This window comes from Podarcis gaigeae (assembly GCF_964106915.1).
Source record: "Podarcis gaigeae genome assembly, chromosome: 13".
Lineage (NCBI taxonomy): Eukaryota > Metazoa > Chordata > Lepidosauria > Squamata > Lacertidae > Podarcis > Podarcis gaigeae.
Window position 1 is genome coordinate 27,687,930 of NC_139689.1, and position 11,178 is coordinate 27,699,107.

Here is an 11,178-nt window from a genome sequence, read left to right on the forward strand (position 1 = left end):
CACAAATTTGTAATTTTCATCAATTAATTGATTCAATGTCAAAATACCTTTTTTCATCCAATTTTGCCAAATTATTACTTGATTTCCAATTTTTAATTTTGGGTTGACCCATATTGTTAATTTCTCCTTATTATTTTTATTTATATTCATTCAAATTGTTATATGTGCTTTCATAGTCTCCAGGATAATAGGATATTTCATAAATTTGGAGCCGAGTAGTGATGTAGTGATATTTTTAGTGGCTTTGTACCCCATAGGCACGATCTAAATAGTTGATTTGTTTTTTGGAAGAAAAATTAGGGAACGTGTATTGTTAATCCTCTAAGAATGTATAAAAGCTTTGGAACGACATTCATTTTGAGGGCATTAATCTTCTTCTTTTATAGAGCCATTCCACCTCTCTTGGAGGGGGGGAGCCTCTCCTACAGCTTCAAATTGCATAGAGTAAACAAAACAGGAATGAGTTGAGTTCCTAGGAAGGATCTGAAGCACGTCACTACATGTAAAAAGAATGGTGGAACAGGAACTGTGTGATAAAACATAAAAGACAGTTGACAATCAAGGAGGGTGGCCAATTACTAATGCAAATTCCACCAAAGAAAAGGAACTGGTATTTCTGGAGAAGTGTATAAATTGCCACGTGTCGCCTGCTTAACCTTGAGGTGATCTTTCGTTTTGTTTTTTGGCATGGAGCCTATTCATTCCATGGAAGTCAGGGAGAGTGAAAGATCCGAGGTCATGTACACAGTCAAATATTATGACAGACTCCTTCTGTAAACAGCTTTGTGGGATTTCTAAGGAAATTGTGTAAGTGGTGCTTTTCTCTTTCTTCCTCTGTCTGCAGTGTGGCAACAGGGGGCAATCTGGGGGCAGAAGTTCACAGCCCCACTTAACAGAATGAGCTGGAGGTCACAAACTGCAGAAGGGCTGGGTTGTGGCATTCTCTTTCTTTTGGTGTTAAGATTTTTATTAAAGTTTTTCATAATACAGTAAGATATAGAAAACTAATGTAATTTTTTTATTCTAAAAATCTACAAAAAGTACAAATAGAATAAGGTGTCCTCTCTTAAAGGTAGTTCTTAACCCTTGCCACCCACAGAAGGTAGTAGCCACTTTCTCCTCCTAGCCTCTCACCCTGGAAAACCAACATTTTCTTGCCTCCCATCCAGAGTCTCTCCATCAACCATCTATCACTCCTGGACCCTAATAAAAGCCCTGAGTAGAGGATGTCAGAGAAGAGAGAGAATGAAGAAAAGAGAAAAGAAAGAGGAAGAATCAGGAAGAAGAAATAAAAGAGAGGCAGGGGGGAGAGAGAAAGGGAAAGGAAACAATTTAAAATTTAAAAAAGGACTTCTTATTTTCCATCTGCCAGTTGCATTAAAACAAAATGATAACATACAACTCTCCTCCACTTTCTGTTAAAGAATATTTCTTTGACGTCCAATTGTCTCAAAATCATTATTTCCTTGTCCACAAATGAAAAGATACATTGCATCAACAGCAGTACAATGGTACCTCAGGTTAAGTACTTAATTCGTTCCGGAGGTCCGTTCTTAACCTGAAACTGTTCTTAACCTGAAGCACCACTTTAGCTACTGGGGCCTCCTGCTGCTGCCGCGCCGCTGGAGCACGATTTCTGTTCTTATCCTGAAGCAAAGTTCTTAACCTGAAGCACTATTTCTGGGTTAGCAGAGTCTGTAACCTGAAGTGTATGTAACCTGAAGCATATGTAACCCAAGGTATCACTACTGGTTTTCTGGGTTTATACAAAGACAGGATGAAAGAAGAAGAAATACTAATGAGGGCATGAGGAGAACTGAGGTGTATGCTAAATCTAAGTCAGCTGTGCTGTGTTCATTTCTGCCAAAAGGAATGTGAGCTAAGTTCTCCAATAGAAGCATCCATGATTTAATTCTTAGAATACCCCCTACAACCATGATCACCTGTACAATAAATATGATGGGGAAACACAGAGTAGTTGTGGGGCACACTTTCACACATTCCCATAAATCCTTGCCACTGTCCTTTTTAATGAAATATAGATTACAGTGTACCAGAAAGACATACTTTTATATTGTCTCATTGTTTTCTCCTTATTAGCTGTTCCCTGCTGTTCAGCTCAGGCCTCAGCACAATGATGTAGCATTTAGGGAAAAATATGCAACCCAGTAATCCAGCACCAGAGGACAAGATGGAGAAGATTTCCACAGCCACCATGTATTTTCCCTTGGTGCTGAAGTAGGTTGGAATAAAGGTCAACCAAACACTGCAAAACACCAACATGCTGAAAGTGATAAATTTGGCCTCATTGAAACTGTCAGGCAACTTCCTGGCTAGGAAAGCTACAATGAAGCTGGCAAAGGCTAGGAAGCCTATATAGCCCAAGACACAGTAGAACATGGTAGCTGAACCTTCATTACATTCTAGTATTATGTCTCCATGCACTGAGTGCATGTCTCTATCTGGGAACGGAGGAGAAGTAAATAACCAAAGAGCACAAATGCCTACTTGAATGAAGGAGCAGGAAAGGACCATAGAATTTGCCAGCCCTTTCCCCACACATTTCCTCATCTTGGCCCCTGGCTTGGTTGCCATGAATGCCAGGACCACAGTGATGGTTTTTGCCAACACAGATGAAAGAGCTACAGAAAAGATGATGCCAAAAGTAATTTGTCGAAAAAGGCAGATGACCTTTCCAGGCTGTCCGATGAAGAGTAAGGAGCAGAGGAAGCAAAGGAGGAGAGAGATGAGGAGGATGCAGGTAAGGGTTGCATTGTTGGCTTTGACTATGGGAGTGTCTTTGTGCTTCATAAAAATTCCAAGAACTAAACTTGTGATCAAAGAGAAATAAATAGCAGTGGTAGCTAAAATATTCCCTAAAGTTTCTTTATAAGAAAGATAAACTAGAATCTTGGGAATGCATTCAATTTGGTTGTTGTTGGGATACTGGTCTTCTGGACAACCGATGCAGGCATCCATGTCTGAAAAAAAGGAGGAGCTGTTTAAGTACAGTGGAACCTCCACTTACCACCATAATCCGTTCCAGCAGCCCGTCATTTAGGCACAACGGGTCACTGGTAGAAGCGCCGTTGTATGCATGTGCAGACGGCGGCAGCCGCTTCTGCATGTGCGCAAACGGCAGAAGCCGCTTCTGTGTGTGCACGAATCATGGCAAACCCGGTATTTACTTCCAGGTTTGCTGCGGTCACGACTTGGATCGGGCCCAAGTAGAGGCGGTCGTAAGTAGAAAATGTAAAAATGTTAACCAACATCTTCCTTATGTTTATGTTCTTGCAGTTCTTTCACCAACGCTAGGAGAAAGGACTCCCATAATTTTAAAGAGAAAGTGAGAATGTTTGGTGATCACACTGATCTGGTAATGGCTAAATGTTTCTGTGTAACCCAAGATTTTTGTGATGCAGACCTCTTCTCAAGTCATGAACATAGAAGGCTGTCCTTGGAAATGCTGTTATTTATCAATCTTAATCCTCATGTGTAATTTACAAAATTGTTATAGGTGTTATTGCAATAATGTAGGTGGAGCACTTTAAAAATTCAATACGTACTTTTCACATGCCAAATTATTATTATTGCTTTTATTTCTAATTTTTACAGTTGTATTTATTTGTGTATGGAGAATCCTTTAATCCCAAAGCATGATATGAAGGCACATTACTGTCACAAAGCGAGCTGGTCAGTAAATCACAATGTTCAAAGCTAGAGTTATCCTTTAGAAAAAAACACGATCTTCACACACTTGGCTGAGTTTCATTTACCTAATGAGTACAGCAGCTCATTCCCTGTGGGTCTTACTCCATGAAACCAGTTACCGAGACTAAAGATCATCCCCCTCCCCCAGCCATCTATGTCTCCTCCCAGGGTTTTTTCCTAGCAATTAGAGACTGCGCCTGTGTTCTGCTCCTCTCATTTTGTGCCTCTTCTGGTTTTCAGAGTTGGGGGGATGGGAGATTGTCACAGAAGGGAGGGAAGACACCTGTGATTCTTCACTAACCTGACTCATCTCTGCCTCTTGACCTCCCTCCTCCTACTCACTAGTTTTAGCTTCTGCTTCTGATTATTGACTTCTCTCAACTAGGTCATGCTGTTTCATGTACCCTGTGTCTTTTATAAAATGTATTGATTATTCCTCCTACCCTTCTGGTGTGAGATCTTCCCTTCCGGACAACGAGCACAATCATAGCAACAAAATCTCTCTCCTTCTTTCTTCTTCCTGCTGTAGCCAGGATAGCAATTGTCATTGCACACAGAAATTGGCAGCACCTGTACAGAAACATGAAGGATTATTAGCAACAAAACCAGTCATCAATTCAATGCAATTTGCTTCCTTGGAGAAAAAGAAACCATCTAAACTATTGCATGCCCTATAGGCCACAACAGGAACTCCTGGAACTCAGCCAACAATATTGCTAGTCCATCCAGGATTACACCAAGGATTACACCAAGGTAGAACAGTATATTCTTCCTTGGGAACTCTTCTTCTGACCTACCTAATGCACAGATATGATACACTGTTGCCAAAATGAATACATTGGACTACAAATGGAAGGCTGAGAGGCAATGCTTGAACATCACATTTTACAGCTTCCTCCCTCTCAAATCCATGTTTAGATACCTGCCAAGTCATGATGATATTCTATGCTCCTTGACAGTAAAATTATTGTCCAGCCTAGGATCGTCCAGTCCAGTTCCAGCAATTCCCAGTGGGGTGAATGAGACAGAGCAACTTTGGCAAACAGAAATAGCATGAGCTGATATTGCTCTCCAAGCACATTATCACCATACATCTAAGTTGTCAGTTTTTACACCTATGTAGAGATGCTCTCTTTGTATATAACCAGAATTTTAAAGAATCAGTGGGAGGATTAAAGCTGTATTCCTTTATCTTTCTCATTCAATTTGCTCTGCGTCAAAACAAGCACCTACAAAAGGTAGGTAGTCTCAAGTGCTGGGATGATGGGAGTTGTGTATTCTACCAACCAAGATGACAAAGTCTCTTTGAGATGAGACCTTGTTCATGAAATAAAGAGATTCTGTGAGATTTTAGAAGAATTAAAACTTTAATGCAATAAGATGCTTTCAAAAGCATTAACATTGCCTTTTTGAAAATTGAGCATATTGACTCTTATTTACTCAATCATTTGATGCCATGTCTCACCTGATTAAAGCTTTGGTGCCAGACAATCTGGTCATCATGAATGGTTAACTCTTTGCCTGGAAGAGCCTGGGGTTCCAGTCTTCCAACTTTTACTCTAGCCACCGAGCCATTGGGAAACATCATCCAGTTTGTGACATCAAAACTGGACACTAATTCTCCATTTACATCAAAGTACACAATGTCTCCAGCACTGTTATTGAATATGGTGTTACCTAGAAAGTGATGCACCTAATTTGGAAGAGTATATTGACAAAGTGATACTTGCGTAGGCCTCAAAAGTAATTTAATATTTAGCATTCTTAAAAGTCTGTACTGCTCTATTTTGGTTATGAGTTCACTATTTCTAGCTGTCATTTCTCTCTATTAGACTAAAAAGGCTTGACCCATTGTTGATAAAACTGTCATTAGTCTATCATGAGTCTGGTGCTACTTGTCAAAATGAATAGCCCTCCCCCCCCCCATTCCCTAACACTTCCCAACTGTTGGTATGTAATTAAATAATAATAATAATAATAATAATAATAATAATAATAATAATAATAATAACAACATCTTAGTCTTCATTTTATTTATATTCCACACATCTAGCTGGGTTGCCCCAGCCATTCTGGGAAGCTTCCAACACATACAACCATAATAAAATGTCAAACATTAAAAACATCTTGATACAGGGCTGCCTTCAAATGTCTTCTACAAGTTGTGTTTATCTCCTTGACGTCGGATAGCAGGGCATTCCACAGGGAGGGCGCCATTGTCAAAAAGGCCTTCTGCCTGGTTCCCTGTAATTTTACTTCTTGCAGTGAGGGAACCACCTCAAGGCCCTTGGAGGTGAACCTCAGTGTCTGGGCTGAACAATTGGGGTGGAGATTGGGTGTAAATGATGATGATGATGATGGAATATTATACAGGATCAAGGCTGTTAAGGGCTTTCAAGATCATCCCCAACACTTTGAATTGTGCTCAGAAACGTACTGGGAGCCAATGGAGATCCTTTAGGACCAGGCGGCCGCTCCCAGTCACCAATCTAGCTATCTCATTCTGATTTAGTTGTAGTTTTCGATTTGCCTTTATCTCTGGGCCATAAACTAGTCTGTTTCGTTGCCATTGTGTTTAATTGTCATTACCTGCCAGGGTTGTACATTCTGAAATCCTAGTTTCCCTCCTTCTTGCATTCTTCTGTATCTGGAGCTCTGTGTGTACATGGCATGCAAAGCATGTGCCAGAGCATAGACAGCATTGTAGATGTTGTAACTGTGGCCAGTCATGTGAATTTCAAACAGATTTCCAGGAAGATTCTCTAGCTTCTCCTTTCCAGTGCAACTCTTCTTCCCCTCCTCCTCCTGTCCATTAGACTTCTTTAATGAGCAGCTGAATGCCTGTTCCCAGAAGTCCTGGATAAAACCATCTCCTTTCGCCCAGGAAGGTCTTATTCCTTCATTGAACTTTTGAAATCCCAATGGCTGATCTGAATGAACAGTGAAGGATATGGAACCATGAAAGGTTTGCATATCCCAATTCTTTTGAACAGACAATGATTCAAAATCCCAGTGGGAGGTAATAACCCACACTTTGCCAAGAGGTGGCAGTGACAAGAAAGGTGCTAGAAAGAGCAACACTCTCAAAACCTGAAAGGATGGAGGTTCTCCATATATAAAGAATACACTGACTTTTCTCTCTCTGAGAATCTCATAATTGTACTGCTGCTGTATAAGCAAGTCTATCAGTTCATCCATATAACTCCATTTTGGTATTCTTACTATGAAGGCATAACATATGCCATTCTGGGAAAGCAGTGGCACCATTGTATGCAGAAAGCGGTCCCCTTTGTCATCAGCCACAGCCAAGAGCCCAACCCACGTCCATCCGAAATGCTGAAATAACTGCACAGCTCCCATGTGTTGATGGGCTTCATTGGGTACCATCTGGTACAAAAATGGAAGTAGCATTTTGCCGTGTTGTCCTGTGAAAAATGATCCATAAGGAAGCTGAAAGAAAACATATAGTAATTTTTCACATAACAAAAAGGTCTGTCTTTGTATCCTAGAGCTGGAAATGGTCCAGTAGGCAATCAAGTGCAAAATCTAGCATGATGCAGGAAATCAATATATATCACCCATGATATATGACTTTTTGTGGCTCTGCCTGAAGAACTCCGGGGGTACTCTAAGTGAACCCCAACTTTGGCATGCACACACCCTCAATCTCAATTTTAGATCCTCTCAATTTGGAGCCCCCTTGGCTCAGTGTCCTGTGAGGGGGAATCATCCACCCTGCCCTAAATCTGGCACTGCTCCAGCAAGGACCCTTTGGTAATTGTTTCTATATTTGAACTACATTTAGCATTAAGAGGAGTCTCCTAATGCTGTTCCAAAATCTTGTCCAACCCTTTGGAACAGCAGGTGACAATTTGTTTCCCAACTCAATGTCACAGCTATTCAGAAATTTTGTACTTGAAGAGGGATGTAAGGTTCACGTCCCCCCACCCACACGCACATTTTAATCTCCTCTTCCCCGGGCTAAATATACCCAATTCCTCCAACCTTTTGTCATAGGCATTTCTCCCAATTCTCCTGACCATCTTCACCATCTTCCTCTGAAGCTGTTCAAGTTATCTTTATCTATGATAAAGTGCAGCACTGAGGACTGAACATAATACTAACCTTGAGGTGTGCTAATTAAATCACATTCAGCTTTTACTTCTCAATATACAGCACTTTGGTTGCATTGATGCAGCTTAAATTGCATTTGGGGCTGTTTTTACATTTATTTTATTTACTTTTCATTTATTTTATTTATTTTTCTTTCCAAGCTCTTCACGGAGTACTTGGGAAGCATTGGTCTACTATATTATTGAGATCTCTTTCAGGTGTGCTATTGTTCTGCCAGTTGTCCCCAATCCAAAGGTTTGCTTTTGAATTTTTTTCTGCCTTAGTTTGGCACTTTGTTTATCTGTATTTTGTTAGTTTCAGAGCAGTTTTCCATTCTTTATTTATTTATCAATCAACCTAATTATATTACCATACAGATTTCTAATTAAACTTTTTAAAACTTTTTTTTAATCAGTTTGTTTCTAACCCATATTCACTGCAATCAGCACTGTTTCCATGCCACTGCCACTAAGAACTACATTCATATCTCTGTCTGCTGTGCCCAAATTTTATGCAATTAATGATGTCATTAATGATGTCATTACATCATTTCAATGCAATGCCCATTTCATTTCAATGTAAAGGAAACATCAGAAAAAAATTATATATGTGTGTGTGTGTCATCTGTTACACATCATTTGGGGACTGAAAACAACAACAATGAATAAAGATCATACGTGCTTGCATGATTTCCATTCCTGACCACAAATAAACATGTAAACTGAGGCAATTTCCATTTCCACGTGTGCCACTTTTGTGGTATCTCTAGAGCTTACCTGTGGGATCTTGTGGATTGCTGAAATAATGGCCATATTGGCAGAGATTTCAGAGACAGATCCTCCAATTAAAGCTATCAGTTTGTTCTGGCCATCACAACAGAAGTTGGGGACAAACTTCTGTTTGGAAAGCAGGCTAAGGCTAGCTTTATACGTCATTCTTGCGGTGAAGTAGCTATTGAGGATATAGAAGCCCATGGAGGCGTTTGATAAGATGCTAGGATTCTCATTGATCTCTTTGACAGCAAATGCTAAAGCCAGAATGTGCTGGTAGTTCTTAGGCACTGAACTGTAAAAAGAGGTGCAGCCTGTTCAATATAGCAGCAGCAAAGCAGCAGTAAAAATACATTTGTATTCAACATTCATCTGCAAACTACTGATATTGAGATGTAACTGAATGCCACAGAAGTTGAAAAAGCAAAGGTACAGCAAAGTTAGCAGAAAGTCAGATATATGAAACAGATATTCTTCTGATGAATAGTTGAATGATCAGAATGTTTGGGGATTATTCAAGCACTTAACATGCTGCTCCTTACATTTGTTAGGTTCACTTTCTTTACAACAATAATACACTCCTTTTGCACACAAACACAAGTGCTAGCCCAAAATAGATTTGACGTATATAATGTACTTCCTAGCTTTTGAAAGCAACCTCTGAGAAGAGACAAGCAAGCCTCTTCTGTTGTATCTCCAGTAACTTTCTTAGTATTCACTAATGCCTGACCATGCAAACACTCTATCCATGGGTCTGGGGTGTGCCTCCAAGCCCTGCCCCAATGACCTGTGTGCATTGCCTCAAATGCTCAGCCCTCAACATTCCCTGTGTTGAGTGGGGAAGTTCTGCAGGAACATGTTATTCATGTTTGCTTGAATGTGAGTAGAACACCTCTCACTATCATGGGCTGTGCTTTATTAATCAACATAGGGACTGGGAAGGCATGCGAGGACATTGGGAGTGGGCCTTGAATGTGTGCCTCTCCCTTGTCCACCCATTGAACCTTTACATGTCTGTGAACATGCCTTAAAAACCTCTGTAGCAACCATTTCAATCATTGAAGAAATATACTGTATGATGAAGTCACTTCAGTGCAAGCAACTAATGGATCATTTAATCTCCTAAAGCCAGGGACCCATTGCTCCAATTCAGTGGCGTAGCGTGGGTTGTCAGCACCCGGGGCAAGGCAAGTAATTTGCGCCCCCTAACCCATGGATTTGCGCCCCCTAACCCGTGGATTTATGCCCCCTAACCCCCAGATGTTGCACCCGGTGCAGCCGGCCCCCTCTGCACCCCCCACGCTACGCCACTGCTGCAATTTAAATGCATCTACCATTTGCAGATGAAATGAGAGAAGATATTGCAAGCAAAAGGTGCCAAGGGGAGACTTCCAACCATCCATAAACTCAGCTGCATTTGAAAACCATAATCCAGTTATGTCAAGGGAGTGCAAAGTGCCTGAGGGACAATTCATAAATTATTTTTCAAGAAACGTATACTCCTATGATATTTTACTTGTGCAGTTTTAAAAATATTAATAATACATGGTGACAAGACTATTCTTAAAAACATATTCATCATGCACATACTCTCATTAGGGAGTCAGATTTGATTGTGGGCTCCATGGTGCTTTAAATTCCAAACATAAACCCTAGATTGTCCCTGTGTAAGGTAGCTAGCTATGTGTTGAGGCTTCAGACAATAAATAATGCCTTAATGGTGCTTAATTATACTAAGATACTAAGAACTTGTAATGGTTCTAGGGGTTGCTCGTGCGTAAGCCGGTGCTTATCTCCCCGGCTGGGTGCAAACACTGGCTGGGTTGCCTAAGTCAACCTTTTCTGTCCGGACAGCCACTTACCCGTGGCTGACTCAATCGCTGGCAGAATCCGTCAGTGGGCATTTCTTAAACTTCTTCCAGCAAAGAAGCTCTTTGACGCCTAGTCTCCTCCTACTCTCTCTGCGCGGAAGCCTTCTGCGCAAGGAGGGCATGGGCAACGGAGGACCCCTACTCTCCCCGCTGGTCCCAGGCAAGGAGTCATGGGACTGCCTCACCGCTTTCCCCATCTGCCCCCCTTCTCCACTTGTGCTATGTTGATTCTCTTCCCCAGAAGATGGGCTGCTTCTCCTGATCCCTGGACGCTCTCTGGAATCCCTCTGGCTTTTGCTCTCTCCCTCCGGCACTGATGGCAGTTCCCTGACAGAACTGAACTATTATAGAATGAGAGATCGAGGGGGTGGGAGAGAGGGGGGGAAGGAAGGAAGGAAGGAAGGAAGGAAGGAAGGAAGGAAGGAAGGAAGGAAGGAAGGAAGGAAATCTTACATGGATTCCTCAATCAAGGCCTGTGCTGGCTGTTCCAAGAAGGAGAGGTTGTTATAAAGGAAGTAGACTTGAGAAACAATCCCACCAATCACAAAATCTCCTGACTGGTAAAATTCATGGGGAATAGGATGGGGATCATCATATATGGAACAATTAATAGAATGAGTCTTGCATACAGTATGACACAGCATTATAAGCAGCAACGTCACCACCAGCATGATTCTGTTGGCAAAAAGTCCTCTCCAAATGTAGATTTCCAT

General features: G+C 41.2%; 1 protein-coding gene across 1 annotated transcript; it reads right to left on the minus strand.

Moving 5' to 3' along the window:
- Nucleotides 1–2,079: 2,079 nt before the first annotated feature.
- On the minus strand, nt 2,080–11,178 carry LOC310830568 (vomeronasal type-2 receptor 26-like; the record flags this gene model as incomplete). Its single annotated transcript, XM_083710350.1, has 6 exons — nt 2,080–2,981; nt 4,155–4,281; nt 5,177–5,404; nt 6,301–7,161; nt 8,601–8,889; nt 10,919–11,178. The coding sequence occupies 6 exons, from the start codon at nt 11,176–11,178 to the stop codon at nt 2,080–2,082; spliced, it is 2,667 nt and encodes an 888-aa protein (XP_083566476.1).